At 49.7% G+C, this 20,355-nt stretch overlaps 2 protein-coding genes across 2 annotated transcripts; one reads left to right on the top strand and one right to left on the bottom strand.

The window, feature by feature from the left end:
- Nucleotides 1–217: 217 nt before the first annotated feature.
- On the bottom strand, nucleotides 218–4,331 carry TP53I13 (tumor protein p53 inducible protein 13). The gene is made up of 7 exons (XM_080679650.1): nucleotides 4,062–4,331; nucleotides 3,816–3,884; nucleotides 3,545–3,586; nucleotides 1,641–1,769; nucleotides 1,303–1,500; nucleotides 665–1,217; nucleotides 218–581 (listed from the first exon to the last, which is right to left on the bottom strand). Exons 1-7 carry the CDS (start codon nucleotides 4,131–4,133, stop codon nucleotides 469–471), a joined length of 1,176 nt encoding a protein of 391 aa, XP_080535776.1. The 5' UTR covers nucleotides 4,134–4,331; the 3' UTR covers nucleotides 218–468.
- A 1,969-nt stretch (nucleotides 4,332–6,300) lies between these two features.
- Nucleotides 6,301–11,175, top strand: ABHD15 (abhydrolase domain containing 15). Its single transcript, XM_080679649.1, has 2 exons — nucleotides 6,301–7,276; nucleotides 9,506–11,175. The coding sequence occupies exons 1-2, from the start codon at nucleotides 6,396–6,398 to the stop codon at nucleotides 10,029–10,031; spliced, it is 1,407 nt and encodes a 468-aa protein (XP_080535775.1). The 5' UTR covers nucleotides 6,301–6,395; the 3' UTR covers nucleotides 10,032–11,175.
- The last annotated feature ends 9,180 nt before the right edge of the window (nucleotides 11,176–20,355 follow it).

The raw sequence follows: 20,355 nt of genomic DNA, 5'->3' as shown, positions 1-20,355 counted from the left end.
GCTCCTCACTGAGGGAGGGAAGCCTCCTGCTGTCTGGGAAATAAGGTGCAGTAAGTGACACCACCATTACCCCCCACAGTGGTGGGAGGGGTTCCCTCACTCCTAAAACCCTGCCTCTAAGGCCCAGTTGGCAGTGCCCAATTGATTTTATAAAATCCCTACCTCACAACCTAAATGGCCTAGGACAGTGTCACGGGTGGGAGCGAGTATGTCTGTACAAACTCAATGCAATGTTCTACTAAAATAATTTAGTTAAAAATACAGAGTTTTGGCAAAGGAGGCTGAAACAGCTCCTTTTTCTTCCTTGGGCCAACCTTCCCCACAAACAATACATTAAGAACCAACCCCTCTGCAAATGCTCCACCAGGCCGCCAGAGGGCGGCCCAGCGCGTGGTCCACGTGGCAGAGGTCGCGGCCTCCCCTGGGGAGGAGGGGCAAAACCTGCCACAGTGCCAGGACCGGGGCAGGTCAGTCGGAGCTGTCCCCATCTGGGCCGCTGACCTGCGTGGGTGGGAGGAGGGGTCTCCGGCGTGAGCGCTTGACCCGACGCGGGGGCATCAGCAGCCGCCTCTTCAGCACAGCTATGGGCAGGGTAGGAAGCAGTCAGGGGCAGGGAAGCCATGGGGGGCGGGGCTAGGGATGGGTGAGGAAGGGAACTTCTCACCAGCCACAGTGTCCTGGCTGTCCGCCACGGGCCCCCAGTAGATGCTCTCTCCGCGTCGGAAGTTTCGGTGCAGCCGCGTGCAGAGTGTGGCCAGGGTGAGCAGCACCAACAGAAAGGTCAGGGCCATGGCGGCCCAGGCAGCTTCCTCCGTGCGTGGCGTGGGGCCCCGGGCTGCCCGCGGAGGTGCTGCTGCTCGAGGGGCTGGGGAAGCCTGGCTTGGACAGGCACAGCCACCTGGGCTTTGCCCTTTGGGCACCTGGGCCTCTATCCTGGAGCTGGCACTGCCTCGCGGCCCCCCAGGTAGCAGGGGGGCAGTGGGCACAAATGGAGCATTACCCCCTTCACCTGGGGTTCCTAACTTGGGCTTCCTGTTCTCCAAGCTCCATGCGGAAGCCGAGGGGAACCTCAGGGCTGAGGAAGTAGGCTGGAGACCAAGGGCAGCCCGCAGCCCACGCCTCTTGGCACCACCAGGAGAGTGCCGCCTGGGCCCTCTAGACACCACCTCTGGGCCTGGGGGCCGCCAGCTCCGCAGGGTAAAGGCCAAAGCTGGGGCCTAGGGGAGAAGAGACAGCACTCATCCTTTCTCTCCCCAGGGAACCCAATGACCACACCACCAACCACACGGTGCCACTCCTCACCTGCACACACCCTCTCCGGCACTGCCTCCCTCTGCCAGGCGTTCGCGCCAAGGGAGAGGGCCCAGAAAGGCTATCGGAGGGGATCTGTGCCTTCTTCCTCTGCCTCTTCCACCGCCTTCTCTTCAGCAAGTGGGCAGCCCAGGCTGGCTCCACCCATGCCATCTCCAGCACCACCCCCCATGCTTCCAACACCAGGGGCTATGAAAGAAGGCAATTGTTAGAAGAGCTAACATGAAGGTGGGGGAAGAACAAGAGGAAGCCCCCGAATTTCCCTCGTCCTGCACACAGGGCTACAGCCCCTGCCAGTGTCAGACAATTGACTTGCACCAACCACTTACCCGGTCCTGAGTGAGGCTGGAGTCAGGGGCCAGTGAGGGCTGGGCCACATGAACGTGGGCCAGGAGGACAAGCTGGAGCTTTAGCCAGGGGTGGGCACAGGGATGGTAGAGGAAGCTGACATCCTCTGCCTGGAGGAAAGGCATGGAGATATCAAGCCAGGCTGGGGCCTTCTGTGATAATCCCAAGTTCTCCCATCCTGGGCCCAGGTTAAAGGACTCCCAGGATGGCAACATGACCCTCCCACCAGGAGAGCTCAGGAAAGGAAGAGTAGTGGCATGCACTCCCTCTCGCCTCTGAGCATTCCTTTCACCTCTCCTCCATCAAGTGCCACCCCTCAAAGCTCACAGCTTCCATGACAGCGCGCCTGATTATCCCAGTCAGACTCCCACCACACTCTTTATTTCTCTGCACCTGCAATGATGGTTCTACAGGTCCCCAGTCTAGACTGTAAGCATCCCCTCTATGGAGACCAAGTCTTCTTTTCATTGATCCTTTCTATATAATCAGTCTCCCAAAGGCATCCAGATACAGGGCACACGGGCAGCAGGTGCACAAACCCAGGATGGGAACACTTGATCAATTATTAATATTCTTTGATTGAGCTGACCTGATGCTCAGCACTGTGCCAGATGCTGTAGAAGATGCCAAAAGAGAACTCATAGACTCCACTTGCAGGGAATGTAAAGGAAACTCAGGGAAACAGACTAATGCAAATGAAAGAGCAAGCTAATAAAACTCAAACTGGTTAGTTGTTAAATTATAAGACTTAAGTTATAAGCATTACGCAAATTTAGAGAAGGTGATGAATAAGGGCTGATGTGATCAGGCAAGGTCTCATGGGAGAGCTGACTCCTGCACTGGGCTTTGAAGATGGATGTGTATGGATGGTAGGTGGCCAGGGGGCTTCGTGCTTCAGCTTCAGGTCAGGACAGGAGCAAAGGTACAGCTATGGGAATGAGCTTGGCACTCACACGTGTGGTAGGTGATCCACAGATTTGGAGAGGTCAGACTAGGCTTAATTAACTCGGTCGGGCCTGAACGCCAGGCAAGGGAGAGTGGTCATGATAAGGTGGGAAATGAGCCATCAAAGATTTCTGAACAGCAAAATGATTTTGTGAAAGGGATGTTTGAGGAAAGGAATCAGGTAGGTGGAATGAGGTCTCTTGGCCTGGAACTATCACAAGGATTAAAAAAAAAAAAGTGGCCAAAGCCGGTTTGGCTCAGTGGATAGAGCGTCAGCCTGTGGACTGAGAGGTCCCAGGTTCGATTCCGGTCAAGGGCACGTAACTTGGTTGCGGGCACATCCCCAGTAGGGGGTGTGCAAGAGGCAGCTGATCGATGTTTCTCTCTCATCGATGTTTCTAACTCTCTATCCCTCTTCCTTCCTCTCTGTAAAAAATCAATAAAATATATTAAAAAAAAAGTGAGATTTTTCAAAAGGAAAACCAAAGGGATATGGAAGCTATCTGGCCACTGGCAAAAACAGACAGCCATGCAAGGCGAACCCACAGTTTGGAGCCTGGTAATCTGAGGCACACTCCTTACACAATACAGCTTCGTATTTGCAAAGTGCTGTCACACACTGTTCATTTACTCCTCATGGGGAGGGGCGTTATTGATATCCTCTCTTACAGAAACCTGGGGCCCAGAGAAGCCGGGAGACTTCCCAGTCACACAGCAGATCTGGAGCATGAGCTGTTTTTTCTACTATCATCCTGCCCACACAGCCAGCCACTCAACAGCATTCCTTGCCCAGCACTGCACACAGAGGCCTTTGGCTCATCATCCGGACTAAGAACATTTGCCTCGTTCTGAGGGAAGTGGTAACAAATGGAGATGATGAGCTGAAAAGGCAGAGAAAGCCTTCAAGTGCAGGCACCTGGATGGCTCTACTAATACTCACCTGCCGTGGGCTCATCCGTGTGTAAGTCACTCTTGGTGACACCTATATGTGGGGAAAGAAGAGAGCTTAAAGCAGCTGGGAGGCTCTGTGTGGGGCGTGGGGAGGGGACAATAAGCCCCAGGCCTCCAGGTTGGGATGAAGACATTGCCGACTGAGGGATGGAGGAACCGGCAGAGGTCCTTCCGAGGGTGACTGTGGAGGTGCAGAGGGGCCAGAGTGGGACTGGGCTACCCTTTCACGTCCTCTCTCACGTCGCCCTTCAGGCTCCTACCTGTTGGGGCAGAGGCCACAGGCCCTCCGGACAACGGGCTCCCGCCTCCTCCGCCGGCTCAGCCATCACCTGCGGGTCCAAGGCGCAGAGGAGCTAGGGCGCTGGCGTCAGCGAGGGCCCTGCCCTCTCCCAACCCAGGCCCTGCCCGTCAGGGGAGGACTCCTAGTCCCCTCCCCGCGCGCTACTCCTTCCAGGACGAACTTTCGGCAAAGAGCTCTGAGCCTTCTCAGGAGCGGGTCGCCTTACCTCAATGGGACTCAGGAGCCCCGCCAGGGCTGCCAGGAGGAGCAGCTGGGGCGAAGGCGGAGGAGGCGCCATCCCAGATCCGGCCCGCCGCCCGCACGGGAGGGAGGGAGGGAGCGCGCGCTGCCCCGCCCCACCTCGCCCGCCCTCGCGCGCCCACGTAGACCCCGAGCTCGAGCGCGCCTGTCCGTCCCCGCGCTCCGCGCGCGCCCGGACACCCCAGTTCGCACGCCCCACGCGCCGCCCCCGGACCGCGCATCCGGACGCCCCAGCTCACCCGCCCCGCGCCCCGCCCCGCCGCTCCGCTCCCCGCCGCGCCGCGCGGCGCCGCTCTCACTCCGCCTCCGCCCCAGCGCCCGCCCCCAGCCCCGCCTGTGCGCGCGCGCGCGTCCTGAACCCCAGGCCGGAAAAGTTTTGTGTGGGAATCCCGCCCGAGCGCAGCGTGCTGCAAGGCAGGCGGGGACCACCTCCTCCGCTCAGCATTCGTCCCAGCGCCCGGGTGGGATCATGGAACCGGGCGAAGGGCGGAGTGGGGTCCCTGTGGACCGGGTGGCCCAGGAGGAGAGACGGGCACGCTCCTCCGGCAAACTCGCTCCAGACCCGTCAATGTGAAGAAGGGCAGAATCACCAAGTCCGAGCGGAGGAAGGAAGAGATTTTCCGCCCTAGAGCCTCACCGTCAGCCCATCCCACTCCTGCCCTCGCAAATAGGGCCCGAACCCGGCCTCGGAGCGTCTCAGACCTCCACCCTCCCCACACCCAGACGCTCTGGGAGGCCGGAGTCGGCCGGCAACTGCTTGTTCCCCACCTCCGCCTCCACTCTCGTTCGTTGGCAGCGTGTGCTCCGGGAGACACTGGTCACCGTGAGGTGGAGGAACCAAAGGCCTCGTCCCCGGCAAGCAGCGGGGCTCTGCTTCTGCAGCCCTCTCCCTGGTCCCCTTTGGCCCCCTTTCCCTTGGCTGTCCTCAGGAAAGACGGGAACGTGAGTGAGGGTAAAGGCTGAGATGCCTAGCCCCAAACTTCCAAATGGAGGAAGAAGGTGTTATCTCAGTCATCTCTCACATACCTGTGACTTACAAAGGGGTTCCTAACTCTTTCCCCGTCCTCCTAGTAACGGCTAGCCATTGAGGTGATGAAGGGACCCCAGCCTGTGCCCTGCCACAGCCCCATCACAGGGTGACATGTATCTCCCTCACCCCGCACCCGAGCGTGTCTTTTCTCCAGCTTAGGAGGCGAGGGGCTGTTTCTTCGGGGGAAGTCCTTCCTAGGGAGCGGTTTGGGTTCTTTTTTTAATATATCTTTATTGATTTCAGAGAGGAAGAGAGAGAGAAACATGATGAGAGAATCGTTGATCGGCTGCCTCCTGCACGCCCCCCACTGGGGATTGGGCCCGCAACCCCGGCATGTGCCCTTGACCGGAATCGAACCTGGGACTTCAGTTCGCAGGCCGAGGCTCCAGGCACTGAGCCAGACCGGCTAGGGCCTAGGGAGCGGTTTTAAAGATCTGTCTGAAGCCAGGCTCCTGGGGGGAGCCCCACGCTCCGGGGGCATAGGCACAGCGCTCTGATGCAGGCAGGGGCACGCGCAGCCCACTGACGCTCTAGGCTCCCGCCGCAAACCCGCGTGCCTGGGTCCCCGCAGGCCCAGCGCCAGCCCCCACGCCAGGCGGGGGTATTGCGCAGTTGCTGGTGCCCACGGGGCCGAGAGAAACTCCAAGGTCAGAGAGCGCGGCTGAGCCCGAGAGGGAGGCGCGGCTGGTGCCTTCGGCGGCAGCTCCGAGAGCCCGGGAGCCCTCCGGGAGCTGCGGTCTGTTCACTTCTCTCTTTTGCTACTTCTCCACAGCGGCCCCTGAGGGCGCAGAGACGCAGGGTCTCCCCGGCAGCTACACCCCGCGCCGGGCAGAGGAGCGGGACAGGGACTCATGCTCATCCCGGTCCCCCAAGCCTTGGTCTCGGAGTCTCCCTACTTCTCTGCCGTCAACACCCCATTCCTCGGCTCGTTGCCCTCCCCACTCCCTTCCGGCTCGCTGGCGCGTCCTCGTCCCTCTCGGTGGCCTCGATTCCTTTCACCCTCTGCTCCTGCTTGTCGCAATCGCTGTACAAAGGGCCGGGGCGGGAGTGGGGGGCGGACAAGGGGAGCCAGGCCCGAACTGGCTGCCTCTTCGGGTCCGTGGCCAATCCGGAGAGCGCCCCCCCGCGCGGGAGGGCTCTGGGCAGCCGCCCGCAGCCGGGCGGAGCCGCGGGCAGAGCGGGGAACTCGCGGAGGGGACAGCCCCATCGCCTGCCGCCGCCGTCCGCCACCCGCCACCCGCCACCCGCCGGGGACTCTCCTACCTCGCCATGCCGCCGTGGGGCGCCGCCCTCGCCCTGCTCCTAGCCGCGATCGCCCTGCTCGGCCTGCTGGCCCCCAGGCTGCGGCGCCTCGGGAGGCGCGCCGTCGGAGCCAGGACCCTGCCGGGGGCCGGGGGCCCGGACGACGAGGAGGAGGCGGACGGCGGAGGCCCGGCGGACCAGTTCGGCAACGGGCGCGAGCCGCTGCCCGGCGGGTGCAGGCTCATCTGTAAGCCGTCGGCGCTGGCGCAGTGCCTGCTGCGCGCCTTGCGACGCTCCGCGGCGCTGGAGCCGGGCCCGCGCTCCTGGTTCTCGGGGCCCCACCTGCAGACCCTCTGCCACTTCGTGCTGCCGGCCGGGTCGGGGCCTGAGCTGGCCCGGGAGTACCTGCAGTTAGCGGACAACGGGCTGGTGGCCCTGGACTGGGTCGTGGGACCTTGCGCCCGGGGCCGTCGAGTCACCAACGCCGGGGGCCTTCCAGCGGTGCTGCTGGTGATCCCCAATGCGTGGGGGCGCCTCACCCGCAATGTGCTCGGCCTCTGCCTGCTCGCCCTAGAGCGCGGCTACTACCCTGTCATCTTCCACCGCCGCGGCCACCACGGCTGCCCGCTGGCCAGCCCCCGGCTGCAGCCTTTCGGGGACCCGTCCGACCTCAAGGAGGCGGTCACTTACATCCGCTTCCGACACCCCGCGGCCCCGCTGTTCGCGGTGAGCGAGGGCTCGGGCTCGGCGCTGCTGCTGTCCTACCTGGGTGAGTGTGGCTCTTCCAGCTACATGACCGGGGCCGCCTGCATCTCGCCGGTGCTGCGCTGCCGCGAGTGGTTTGAGGCCGGCCTGCCCTGGCCCTACGAGCGGGGCTTCCTGCTCCACCAGAAAATCGCCCTCAGCAGGTGGGTAACGGGGACCGCAGACCTGTGAGGGGGTAATAGGGCTTGGGCTGAGCGAGACACAGCTCTGCCTGGTGTGGACTCAGACAGGTCTACGGCGACGTGGGCGAAGTTCTCCTCACACGCTATCTGAAGCTGTCCAAGCCCTCTAGTCTAGAGAGAGCCAGGGGAGCCGGTTTAAAAGCCATAGAAGACTCAGTCAGCATCATTATCCTAGGCAGGGCCTCCCGCCCGCCCTGGGCCCCCTGGCCGCAACTCAGCCTCACCGTGTCCTAGCAACCTGAGCACGGGCCCCATCCCTGACAGAGGCAGTTCCTGACGTTTACCGCTTAGTCCGCAGCTTGTCAAATCAGCAAAGAGGGCTCTGGAAGCGATTGCAGCTGGCTATCTGTCCAGAATGTTCCCTCACAGTCTTTGAGCCTGGAGGTGACAGGAATAAAAAAATGTGGAGGTATTTATTAAAAATCTTTAGACCCAACAAATATTTTGCATATTCCTGTGTGCTCAATACTTAAGGCAAAATTTTAAAGAATATTTAAACACAATTTTAAAAAAATCTCCATAAAGAGAACATTCTACCCTACCACCAGGCATACAGGTGGGACTTTTCCCCTGAGAAGGCGACATTCCCACAGCACATAACCAGGCTGCGGCTTGCACTGTCGCTCTCCTAGGAGAGGCAGAATGAGGTCAGAGACATGTTGATAACAGTGTGCTGGGGCAGAAAGACCTGGGATGTGGGCGCAGGTCATGGGTTCAAATCCTGAATTTCCAGCAAATTAGCGAACTCCTTGGAGCCTCGCTTCTCTCTTCAGTTAAATGGAGTTAATAATAACTAACTCCCCAGGTACGCATATGCATGAAATGAGGCCATGGAAGTGAGCTTGGCACTGGCTGGGTAGGTGCTCAATAAATGGTGGCAGCTGTGGTTTCTCTATCTTTTCTTGCCCCATTTTGCCTCCTGTTCTGAAATCAAATCCTGAACTCAATAACAGCAGACTGCCATGACAACCCAGAGCTTCCAGAGTAGTCCAGGAGCAAGGTGCTCTCGTGTGGCTTAAGTGCCAGCTTCCATCCCCCAACCCCCCCAGGAACCAGCTGAAGGATAAGGTGAGTGAAGTGGAGAGGAAACCGGAGCCTTTAGTAACTACCCTGCTCATGGAAGTTTGGGATTAAAGACTCAGGGCAAATCTCTTTGAATGATTTCAGGAGACACACATCCAAATTCAACGGACAACTGCTGGATTGATCCCCCCACAGGTCTCAGCTGCCCATCCTGGCCTCCTCATCAGAGGCCCCAGGCCTTCTCCAGAGAGGTGGCAACAGCAAAGATGTCCCTCTTCCCCAGAACAATTGCTCTCAGGCTCCCACTGGGTAACTCACCCTGTAAATCAATTACAGTCACGGCCTCTGCCATCCAGCCCTCTCTAGGAAAACCTCCTCCATACCCTCATTTGTCATTATCTGGATAGCATATTCACTTTTAAAACACACACAAACTAATGCACCCTAAAGTAAACTGTTAATTATGGGGGTGCCACCTGCTGGTTTAGATAGTCTGAGCCAGTGAGTTATTCTAAGAGGGGTTCAGGAGGTAACAGTTCATCACAAGTTCCCACAGAGGGTCAGAAGTTTTGATCAGGAGGAGAGCTATCGTCACTGTAGCTCAGCAGCTTATACAGTCAAATGCTGCCCCCATGCTGGGCAGGTAATGCCACGAGGGACAGATCTGGTAGGGACTTGACACAGGAAGGAGGGAGGAAATACCGATTGTTGCCCTCAGGACCGCCAGCCCATCTCACCGGATCTCCTCATTTGTCTAAAGGAGCCTGATAGCTGCTTTTTATTTATTATTTAAAATATATTTTATTGATTTCAGAGAGGAAGGGAGAAGAAGAGAGAGACAGAAACACCAATAATGAGAATCACTGATCGACTGCCTCCTGCATGCCCCACACTGGGGATCCAGCCTACAACCCGGGCATGTTCCCTGACCGGGAATTGAACTGTGACCTCCTGGTTCATAGGTCGATGCTCAACTACTGAGCCACATCAGCCAGGCTGATAACTGCATTTTAAATGATGACAATAAAATGGACGTTTTTAAAAACATCGTGTGGCCAAAGAAAGCCTCTGTGGTCAGAATCTGGCTTGTGAGCTGCCAATTTGTTGATTTGTTTTCTAATTCTTCCCTCTCTTTCCTACCTTCTCTGTTCACCTTCTTGCTACCAGGTACACCACGGCCCTGGAGGACACAGTGGACACCCACAAACTGTTCAGGAGCCGCTCCCTGCGAGAGTTTGAGGAGACCCTCTTCTGCCACACCAAGAGTTTCCCCATCAGTTGGGATGCCTACTGGGACCACAACGACCCCCTCCGGGATGTGGACGAGGCAGCCGTACCTGTGCTGTGTATCTGTAGCGCTGATGACCCCGTGTGTGGGCCCCCAGACCACTTTCTGCCCACTGAACTCTTTCACAGCAACCCCTACTTCTTCCTCCTGCTCAGTCGCCACGGGGGCCACTGTGGCTTCCTGCGCCAGGAGTCTCTGCCAGCATGGAGCCACGAGGTCATCTTGGAATACTTCCGGGCCTTGACTGACTTCTTCCGAACAGAAGAGAGGATGAAAGGGCTGAGCAAGCATCGAGGCTCATTCCTAGGGGGCCGGCGTCGCTGGGGAACCCTGCAGAAGCGGGAGGTCTCTCCCTCTTCCAGTCTGGATGAGATCTTCAGCTGGAAGCGATCATATACCAGGTGAAAGCCAGCAGGAGAACACGCTGTCCTGCACAGGGAACAGAGGACTGAGTGGGGCAAGCAGCTGCAGCTCTTTGCCACTGATTCAGCCCTTTCTTCTTTCCTGGTCTGTGGAGAGAGATGGAACTCACAGCTAGCTGCTACTTACTTGACCCTGAGCACAACTCCTGCCCAGGCTCTGCTCAACACATTCCTGCTCATCCTGGTCAGCAGCTGGACATTCCTGGTCATTGTCTCCTGTCACCGACCATGTAAGCCAAACACTAGCACCGTTTAAACCCACGGACTCAGGATAAAATTCCCTCTCACCAGCAATGACTATAAGAAGATAAGTTTCTGTGTCGTTGGGCAGCTCTGTCCCACATAAATAATCAGCTCTGTGACCCTGATGCTCAAGCTGAAGCCACTTCTGTAGTGAGGACAGGAAGTCTGAGTCTCGGTCCCACTTCCCTCATTTCATTCTGTGGTTGTGGCACCCTGCTGACTTCATGCAGGTTGTGGATGTGGCCTCAAAGAGCCGCGTGGCTGCATCTGCCTTGTGTGAGTGTGAGAAAGGCGGCAGAGGCCCTAAGTGCAGTGCTGAGCTGGGGTCAGAGCCACAAGGCAGAGACTGTGAATGCCTGTCTGGAATACTAAGGCCCGTCTTCTGCAAGTTTCCATTGGGAATGGAGCTGATCTGAGGCTTCAGCCTAGGTTCCTAGGACCTCAAGCCTCACTGGACAGATCCCAAGGATGATTTTAGGAACAGGAAGTCCTCGAACACAGTCTACTAGACCATGACTCAAGAAGCCAGACTCTCAGGCACTTTAGCTGCTCCCTCTGGTACCATTTCTGGGGATTATTCCTCCAGAGAGCTCTGGCCAGAGCGGCTTTTCTCTTGGGATGTGGGCTTGCTCTAAGTGGTGAAAAGTATAAACCTCGTGTCTTAGGTGTTGTCTGGTTAGCTGCCCTCTTTATGACACTATTATTAGCCTCTCCATCTCCAGAACCTGGAGAAACATCTGGGACCAGGGAAAACAAAAAGTTCCAAGATGTTGGCTAGAACTGACTCAGTAATTTATAAATATTTCACACTACTATGCTTTTTCTGCTCAATTATTCCAAAGGCCATTCATGTAGATGCAGAAAAAGCTTCTTCCTGGATCTGAGTGGGGTGTTTGGTGTTATGAGGAATAATGCTGAAGACCAGTGTAAAGTAAGGTATTGTACACATTGACCCATGCGTCCTGGTTTGGGTTAGACCAGTGGTCGGCAAACTCATTAGTCAACAGAGCGGCAAACCGCGGCTCACGAGCCGCATGTGGCTCGCGAGCCGCGGTTTGCCGACCACTGGGTCAGACCATTAAACAATACTACAGGACATCTGATTTCATGTGCTGCTAAGAGCTTTGTCCTGAAGTTTTATTTAACTTCGTCATTGAGAAAGAGGGCATCTGTTTTGACTGGAAGCTTCATCCTTGCCTCATAAACAGCAAAGCAAGTTTAAAGAGAAGAGATATTTACTGAAGCCATGTCCTAAGACAATGACTTCTGGGGCCATGATTTCAGGTTTGGATAATCTTAAGCCTTCTTCTTCTAGATCAAATAAGAAACTCTGAACTATCCAAGAATCTAAACTGAAGTGCAGACAACATTCAATTGTCTAAGGCACATTCTCCTGTCATGAAAAAAAATGACCTCCCTCCTTTCCCATGTCTTGCTCCTCCACACACTCCTTATCTAAACGTCTTTCACTGTTTCTGAGCAGGAGGAATAACAAGGAACTGAAATCTAAAGAAGCTGCTCACTGCTGGTTAACAACCTCCTTGTGAGGCTTGGTGCAGGAGAACGGCTGACATCAGCCCCCTCTCCCCCAACATCAGGTGCAATGGGAATTTCAGTTAATTAGGGGCCCACAGTCCCATATGCAGGACCCTAGGATCACTCCAAACTGACTGCAAAATGGGAAGTAGCCCATTGGTTTTAAACACCCCTGTTTCTGGCTTAAAAGGCCTCCAAGGTTTAAATCTGTATTGCCAGGTACCCCAGAACTCTGGTTCTTTAAGATAATAATAGCTTTTTGAGAAGTCATGATTGGTTTCCCTTTCCTTTTATAGGAAAGTCTGCAGGGAGACTATATATATATATATATATATATATATATATATATATATATAGAGAGAGAGAGAGAGAGAGAGAGAGAGAGAGACTGTCTTAAAGCCCTCAGCCCTCAGATAGGCAGGACAGCTCTAGTCCAGGCTCCATTAATTCCCTTAGACCCACAATCCTAATGACCTAAATCAGCAATTTTCAATTTTCATCTCACAGCACACATAAACTAATTATTAAAATTCTGCAGCATACCAAAAATATATTTTTGATGATCTAAAAAAAATAGGTATGATTTTGATTGATTTACAAAACTAGTAATACTAATTATCTACCCTTTTTGCTCCAAAGTGACTTTTAAAAAAAAAATCAGGTGCCTATACTTGTATATAAAGACTTCCGGTACCAAGAATTAACCAATCAAATGCAAACTTATTATGCAACATAGCCAACAAGATGCAACTCTGTTATATGACCTATGTATTTATGGTTCAAGACACAACATTCACACCAGACAGCTATTGTTGTGTTGGCTGTTGTCATTTTTTTAATTTGACAGCTGAAGGGAACAGAGGTCAGTGCCATTGACTAAAGAGGAGAGTATTGCACATTTTAGAAATTTCTTGTGGCACACAGGTTAAAAATCACTGACCTAAACCCTTAAGTATTTCTCCATTCCCTTGTGCCAGATGTGCTCATAGCCTCTCTCAGGAAGCTGCTTATCGCTCCTCTTCCCCTCGCTGCTTGATGACAACACTGCTTTTCAGCTCACTTTTGCCAAGAAAGTATAGTTCCTGTTCAAACAGGTTTGGGTGACCCTGTCCTTCTGTCTCACGATAAAGGAATCACCCAAATGGCTCTGGTTTGGTTAATGGCTAATTATATGAAACCAGCTTGAGGAACCCCAGACACACTATTCTGAGAGAATGTGTGGCCCTTGAACAAAATGACAATTTATGAGTTTGAGAAAGCAAGAAACAAACATAACAAAACAAAACCCAAAGGACTGCCGAGTTGACGTTTTCCAGGTAGCAAGGCTTTAGCAACCCTCAGGCCTCATTCACTTGCTGGACACCCTTTTGGTCTTTTCTTTATTTATGAACACCTTCAAATGGTAAGAAAGCCCTAACTGGTTTGGCTCAGTGGATAGAGCGTCGGCCTGCGGACTGAAGGGTCCCATGTTCGATTCCAGTCAAGGGCATGTACCTTGGTTGCGGGCACATACCTAGTAGAGAGTGTGCAGGAGGCAGCTGATCGATGTTTCTCTCTCATTGATGTTTCCAACTCTCTATCCCTTTCCCTTCCTCTCTGTAAAAAAATCAATAAAATATATTAAAAAAAACAACACAAATGGTAAGAAAGAAAACCCCACTGATTTAAAGGAGGCATTATCTCAGAAGTAGAGATGGAACCCTCTGTCTCCATTCATTGTATCAAGATGCAGAAGCAGACAACTACCTCTGAAGGTTTGAGTTCTACTAAGTTCTGACCTGATACCAAAGACTGTGCTAAGCTATAATTTAATTCTCTTAAAGACTTAGAATTTTATGTGTTTATACATAGGCTTCTGGGGTGGCTTGGCTGGAGTCAAAGGTATGAAAAACAAAGCACAAAACCTCACTCTGAGAAGACATAATTTGTTTTGAATGAAGATATCCTTTCTAAGACTTGAGTATGGTTAGAAAAGAGGTCTTGACACAGGAAGTGTTATCTTGCCTTTATATATAAAACCTCAGCCCTAACTGGCTTGGCTCAGTGGATAGAGCATTGGCCTGCGGGTCCCAGGTTCGATTTCAGATCAAGGGCATGTACCTTGGTTGCAGGCACATCCCCAGTAGGGGGTGTGCAGGAGGCAGCTGATTGATGTTTCTCTCTCATCGATGTTTCTAACTCTCTCTCCCTTCCTCTCAGTAAAAAAATCAATAAAATATATTTTAAAAAACAAACAAACAAACAAACAAAAAACCTCAAACCACCCGGACACAGAAGCTTCTCTGTCCTCGCCTTCCATGCAGACCACAAGATCCTTTGTGTCAGTCGCTCTACTAATGCCAAGCTCTCTTCCTTTACAAATGAACTTTAGCATGAATTCCTCTTTGCTTAAACAAGCAGGCACACTTGGCCACTTTGGTAGACCTTGGTAACAATGCCAATAGAAGTATTTTTGTGATTCTTCAGCCAAACCACAAAGGATGGCATCAGAAATTGTATTCTCTAGTTACCACAATTGGTAGAGATGAGATTGAGTTGTACCTAGAGAATATCTGAATGCCCGGATATGGGATGAATGCCTCAGGAAGCAGTAAGTTCCACATCAGATGTGGCATAGACAAACTAGACTGCCACTTGGCACACGTTGTAGAGGGGACATGTGCCAAGAAATAAGGTGTCCTAAGTTACATATAAGCTGTCTTCTCATCTGAGAGTTGGTGAGTTAAAATAGTGCTCACAGTGGGTTGTAAAGACTTCTGGTTGATTTATGGGTCTGAGGATCATGATATCACAGACCTAGGAGTTGGGAGATGACAAAGATCTTAATAAAAATAACCCTGCCAAAGTGACCAGAGGGTGTTAAGATATCCAATAATTATGCTCTAAAGTGTCCAGGAAGAGCTATAAGTTGAAGGAAAGTGAAATTTCATTAAACCAATAAAAGGCACTAACACAAAAACACAAAAAAATGTAATAAGGGAATACCTTGTTGTAGGGTTCATCACTAGTATGGTTGAACAAAAATCTCTCCATCTTGTTTGCTTCTGAATAGTAAATAAATTGCAGTCTCCCTGCAACAATGGAATGTCATTATTTTTTAAATCTCCAGAAACAAACGTGCCGTTTATCTCCTGAAGTCCTCTGTGTACTGAGCACGCTTACCTACCTGTGGAGTTAACAGGGCCTCCCTGCACATTCTCTATTCACTGGTTGTTGCTTCACTTCTGTAGATCTAGCCTTGTGTCCCCTAACACTAACCGGTGGCAGCTCTGTTTAATCAACAACCAGGCCTCCTGTTCTGAGCTAATAATTTCCCAGCAGGCTCAAAATTCCCTGATCATCAAAGGTACCTACCTAGAGAGATTTTCCAGTGGACAATTAGCAATTTGTGTATTGATGAGAGTAAGGAAGGAGTTTGGAGATGTGGGTTCTAGTTTGTATTTCATCAGTGACTCCTATGTCCTTGGGAAAGTTATTTTGAGTTGTTCTGTATGAAAAGACGGAGACTATGAATAGGCCTTAATTTAGGAGGTCTGTTAGGATGAGACAGTAAAAGAAGGTAGATTCCATTCTCCATGTCTATTTAACTTAATGGAGTTCAAAGACCTCTCTGATGAGGTGACATTTGCTTCCAGATCAGAATTAATTATCTAATTCTTAAAGGCCAAGAAGTTCATTATTAATTCCACTGCAAGGTTGGAAAAGAGCCTGGGAGAGCAGCACACTTTGAGGCTCACAGTCCGGCTTCTGGGTTGCCCAACTGAGGCCAAAATATGCCCCCCCACCCCCCGCCGCTCGCCCCATCCAAACACCTGCATGCACTCTGATAACCATGTTATGGTGGCTAATAGCTTTCACACTGGTTCATTTGTTCCAGCCAAGAACCATCTGTTTTCCTACTTTTCATAGATGAAGTTTCAGAGATGATGTGACTTTCAAGATCTCACAATTAGTATGGTGGGGCTAAAGACAGAAGCCAAACCACTCGTCTTTATGTCATACTTTATTTGCCTTTTCTTAATCACTGGCTGAGATGACAGTAAATAATGCTCATTTTATACTTCATAATATAAAGGATAACAAAAGGGGAAAGGATGTATCTTTAGAGCTGCTGGAGTGTACAATTCCATGGGAGAGCTATATATATTATAAATGACACGCCAAAATTTATTGTATAGTTGCATACCCTTAGCAACTCTGTCTCCCTCTATCCATTAAGAACAAGTATCTGGCCCAGTCAGCGTGGCTCAATGGTTGAGTGTCCACCTATAAAACAGGTCACGGTTTGATTCCTGGTCAGGGCACATGCCCGGGTTGCAGGCTCAATCCTGTGTGGGGTGTGCAGGAGGCAGCCAATCAATGATTCTCTCTCATCATTGATGTCTCTCTTTCTCTTCCTCTCTGAAATAAAAATATTAAAAAAACACAAGTATCTGAAAATATAGTAGCAATTAAAGTCACAAATTGCCAACGACGCATAGAGAACCCTGGCTCTGCAGCTGGCATCACTGACTGAGATGCAGGTGACAGCACTGGCTTAGAACCACTGGGGCTGTGGAGCTAAGCTGACCACTGTGGTAACTTTGTGTTCACATTTCTTTTAGTCAAGCAAGATAGGCTTTAAACCCTAAGCATAACTCAGAACATCTTTGGTGTGTTTAGCCAATGACATTTGTTTTGTGTTGTTGACACAGGATACACACAGGCTAGAAGCAGATGTTTTCTAATACTCTCCTTCCACTGCAGCTTGAAGAGCCCAATTGGGGAGGGGCTGGGAGGAATGGTGGTTAAGCAGAAAGAAATCTTGTTTTGTAAATCTTTTTTGAATTCCTCCAAATTCAAGGTGGGATGCTGGAAATGCTGAAGATAGGAGACCTGGGAACTAACCTTGGCTCTGCCACATAGTTGTTTGACCCAGGCAAATGAAACACTAAATAAATGTTAATCTCAAAATAGCTCAATATCAACATTCTGGGAGTTAAGAAACTATACTAATCCTGGCTGGTGTGGCTCAGTGGTTGAGCATCTACCCATGAACCAGGAAGTCACAGTTCTATTCCCATTTAGGGCACATGCCCAGATTTCGAGCTCAATGCCCAGTAAGGGGTGTGTAGGAGGCAACTGTGTTCTCTAATCTGTTTCTCTCCCCTCTCTAAAATAAAAACATACTTAAAAACATATATATAAACCCCAGTCCAAGAAATCCCTCTTAATTATTCATTAGCCTTCTGACAAAAACATAACTTTAACAGTTTTAAACAAAGGAACTGGATTAGATAATTTATCCCAGTGGTTGGCAAACTGTGGCTCGCGAACACGGTTTGCTGCTCTGTTGACTGAGTTTGCCGACCACTGACCCAGACTCTCGATTCCAATAATTACAGGCTGTTGTTGTTCCTTGTGATTAAGCCCCTATCCCAGTGGTCAGCAAACTCATTAGTCAACAGAGCGGCAAACCGCGGCTCACGAGCCGCAGTTTGCCGACCACTGATCTACCCCATATAGGGTTAAAATGGGATGATTTTCAAATCTGGTAAGGTAAGTCCAGATGAAGCCACCTTTTGAAGCTTTGTACAACATCCAAGACCTGCATACATCTGTGTCTGTGTGTGGAAGGAGTTGTAGTTATGTAGATCACAAATAGGTCTATATAAAACTTAAGGACCTGCATCAAACTGTTAGAACCTAAAGAATCATGACACCCGCCGAAACTGGTTTGGCTCAGTGGATAGAGCATCAGCCTGGGGACTGAAGGGTCCCGGGTTCGGTTCCGGTCAGGGGCATGTACCTTGGTTGCGGGCACAGCCTCAGTGGGAGGTGTGCAGGAGGCAGCTGATCGATGTTTCTCTCTCATCGATGTTTCTAGCTCTCTGTCCCTCTCCCTTCCTCTCTGTGAAATATCAATAAAATATATTTAAAAAAAAAAAAAAAAAAGAATCATGACACCCACAACACAATAGGCTGCTTCACCCTCTGGACAAACAAAATTTCAGGCAATTAGACTAGAGAGTTCATGTCTGTATCAGAGAATTTTACTCTTTCCAATATCTTACTCATTTAAAAAATGTATTTTTATTGATTTCAGAGGAGAGAGAGAGAGAGAGAAGAGAAACATCAATGATGAGAATTATTAATCAGTTGCCTCCTGCATGTCCCCTATTGGGGGGTCAAGCCTGAAATTTGGGCATGTGCCCTGACTGGAAATCTATGACCTCCTGAGTCATACCGGACAGCCTCTTATTCATTTTTATAACCTCAATATCCAGCATAGTGCTTGAGATTCAGTAATTACACTTTATTTTTATGGGGATTAAATTACTTTAAAAAAACTGCGCAGACACTCTGTGTACTAAAATTACTTTATTACAGTTGATTTTTTAAACATTTCCTTTGCTATGATACAAAGGATACTTACAAACAAAATATTACATATGACCTTGTTTTCGCTCTTAAGTTCTGACAACTTGGTAACAGCTTTAAATGCACAATCTATACAATTAATACAGGTTATATATGAACTATAAGGTATTTTGAACCAGAAGAATACTGACAATATACTGTACGTAAGCCTTACCAGTTAGTGCTGTGGACCATTTCTACCAAAAGGAAAATGCACACCTGTACCAGCTGGTGCTGACAGTGAGGGAGAGGCTTCTTCCCCATTGCAACCCTCGATAAGCCTCCACTGTGGGCATCTGTTTGGTCCGAAAATTGAGAGGACTGTGTATATTTGAAATTAGTCATCTGTAAAGTGGAAGAACATCACTTTCAAGATGATAATCTCTCTCACACACAAAAAAATCAGTCCTAGTTTTAGAAGACCACGAGTCCTTCGTCCACTACAAAAACCCTACAGGCTCAAGGGCTTTAGGAGATGAGAAGATGTAGGCTGCCAAAAAAGGAGGCAAGAAACCAAGCCAAAATCTAGGTCTTGCAAAATCATCATTTTTCCCTTCACCAAAGGGAACTAGAAATGTACAAATTCATTGATGAACCTCAATGATAACATCAGTTTGCTGATAACCCTCATTTTATCTGGACCCCTGACTTGTGGGAATAACTAAAAGAGATTGTAAATAATATATACCACTTTTAGAAAAAAACCTCTTGCTTAGTTAAAATATTCCCTTTAGCCACCAAAGCTGGTCCTAGACTATTACAGGTGTGCATTCATCTCTCAATGGTCTACTCAGAAATGATAAGGTTACAGCTTTTTTTCTTTTCTTTTTTATTTTTTAAATAAAAAAGCAATTGACTGAAGCATTTTTCTTTTATTTTATTTTAGGTAAATAGCAAAAATAAAAATAAAAACCAACCCTGGCATTTGCACAAACAATGCAAATGGAGCGATATGGCCTTTAAGATAAGGGGTTAGTAGAAAGGAAGAGAGAAGTGAAGAAAACCCAGAGAAAATGATGTATTAATTTTTCTTAAAAATTTCTACAATACATGTGCAAAAAAATCATGCTGGTTGAGGGAAATGAGTATATAAAATTAAAAACATAAATAATATGTTTGGATGAATGGTAAAAGCAGAAACCAATCTGGGTTACAAAAAGGATTATACATTCAAGATGCTCTTAAACCCAGTGGGATAACTTATGTTAAAACTGTGTTAATAGTTACATTAAAAATCTCAAGTTTGTTTTTAAATCTTCACAATACAAGCAAAGCTGTTTTAAAATATACACTATACATATTTCTCATAGTCTCTCCAACCTCATTAATGCGCATTAGGCGATCTTTTTCATATACTAAAACAAGGGGGTTCTGAAAGCTAAATTGCTCAGAGTAACCCATCCATTATTTAAATGTCTGAAGTTTTAAATGGGTTAAAAATTTTAGCAGACTTACATAAATAGGATTTAGCAACACAAGTGTTAATTTAAAAAACTCTAAAGCATTTACAAATGATCAGGTTGTAATAGTCTGGGGAAGTTATGTGCACTGTACTTTAAAATGTTATTTACATCAGACCATTGATTTTGTAAAAATTTCCCTAAAAGATAAAAAATAAAATAAATTTGGAGAATTAACTTTTTCTAACCTCGCAGAGAAGGATCATAAAAGGGAAGGTAAAATAAGAACAAAATTATCTCTTAATAGAAACCTTATATATCCCTCTCCACTTGGATTTTGCTCTATGAAACCACCTGCCACTCCTAATAGGCTCATATATCAAGTGTCAAGATAATGTGGTAAAATACTTTGTCAGATAAATTACTGGCCTCAAGTGGACATTTTTTTCTTCTTAATTTCCACCTGTGACTCTGGCTTAGATTTTAGGGCATGTGTATGTAATTAAATACAGGGGCACTTTAAGTAGGCACAATTCCCATTTAATGTGGAATAAAATGTGTAACACATAAAATGCTACTGAGGAGAAGGGGTGGTAGTTTCTGTGATATTATGAAATTCAAGGAAGCACATGTGGAATGGGCACCAAAAAAGAGCTGTCTGGCAACACACCAGGGGCAGCCAACATATTAAACTGAATATACCTGTCTATGACAAAAAAGGGGGTTAGA

Source organism: Plecotus auritus (assembly GCF_963455305.1).
Source record: "Plecotus auritus genome assembly, chromosome: 7".
NCBI lineage: Eukaryota > Metazoa > Chordata > Mammalia > Chiroptera > Vespertilionidae > Plecotus > Plecotus auritus.
Note: the sequence above shows the minus strand (reverse complement) of the source record. Positions and strands in the feature narration are given on the sequence as shown.

Excerpts from the sequence above, each read along its gene's own strand:
- ABHD15 (XM_080679649.1), top strand. The coding sequence starts at position 6,396 with ATGCCGCCGTGGGGCGCCGCCCTCGCCCTGCTCCTAGCCGCGATCGCC. Across the intron at positions 7,277-9,505 it reads CAGAAAATCGCCCTCAGCAG|GTACACCACGGCCCTGGAGG; the intron begins GTGGGTAACGGG and ends TCTTGCTACCAG.
- TP53I13 (XM_080679650.1), bottom strand. The coding sequence starts at position 4,133 with ATGGCGCCTCCTCCGCCTTCGCCCCAGCTGCTCCTCCTGGCAGCCCTG. Across the intron at positions 3,587-3,815 it reads TGTGGCCTCTGCCCCAACAG|GTGTCACCAAGAGTGACTTA; the intron begins GTAGGAGCCTGA and ends CCCCACATATAG. Across the intron at positions 1,770-3,544 it reads CACGGATGAGCCCACGGCAG|GCAGAGGATGTCAGCTTCCT; the intron begins GTGAGTATTAGT and ends CCTTTCCTCCAG.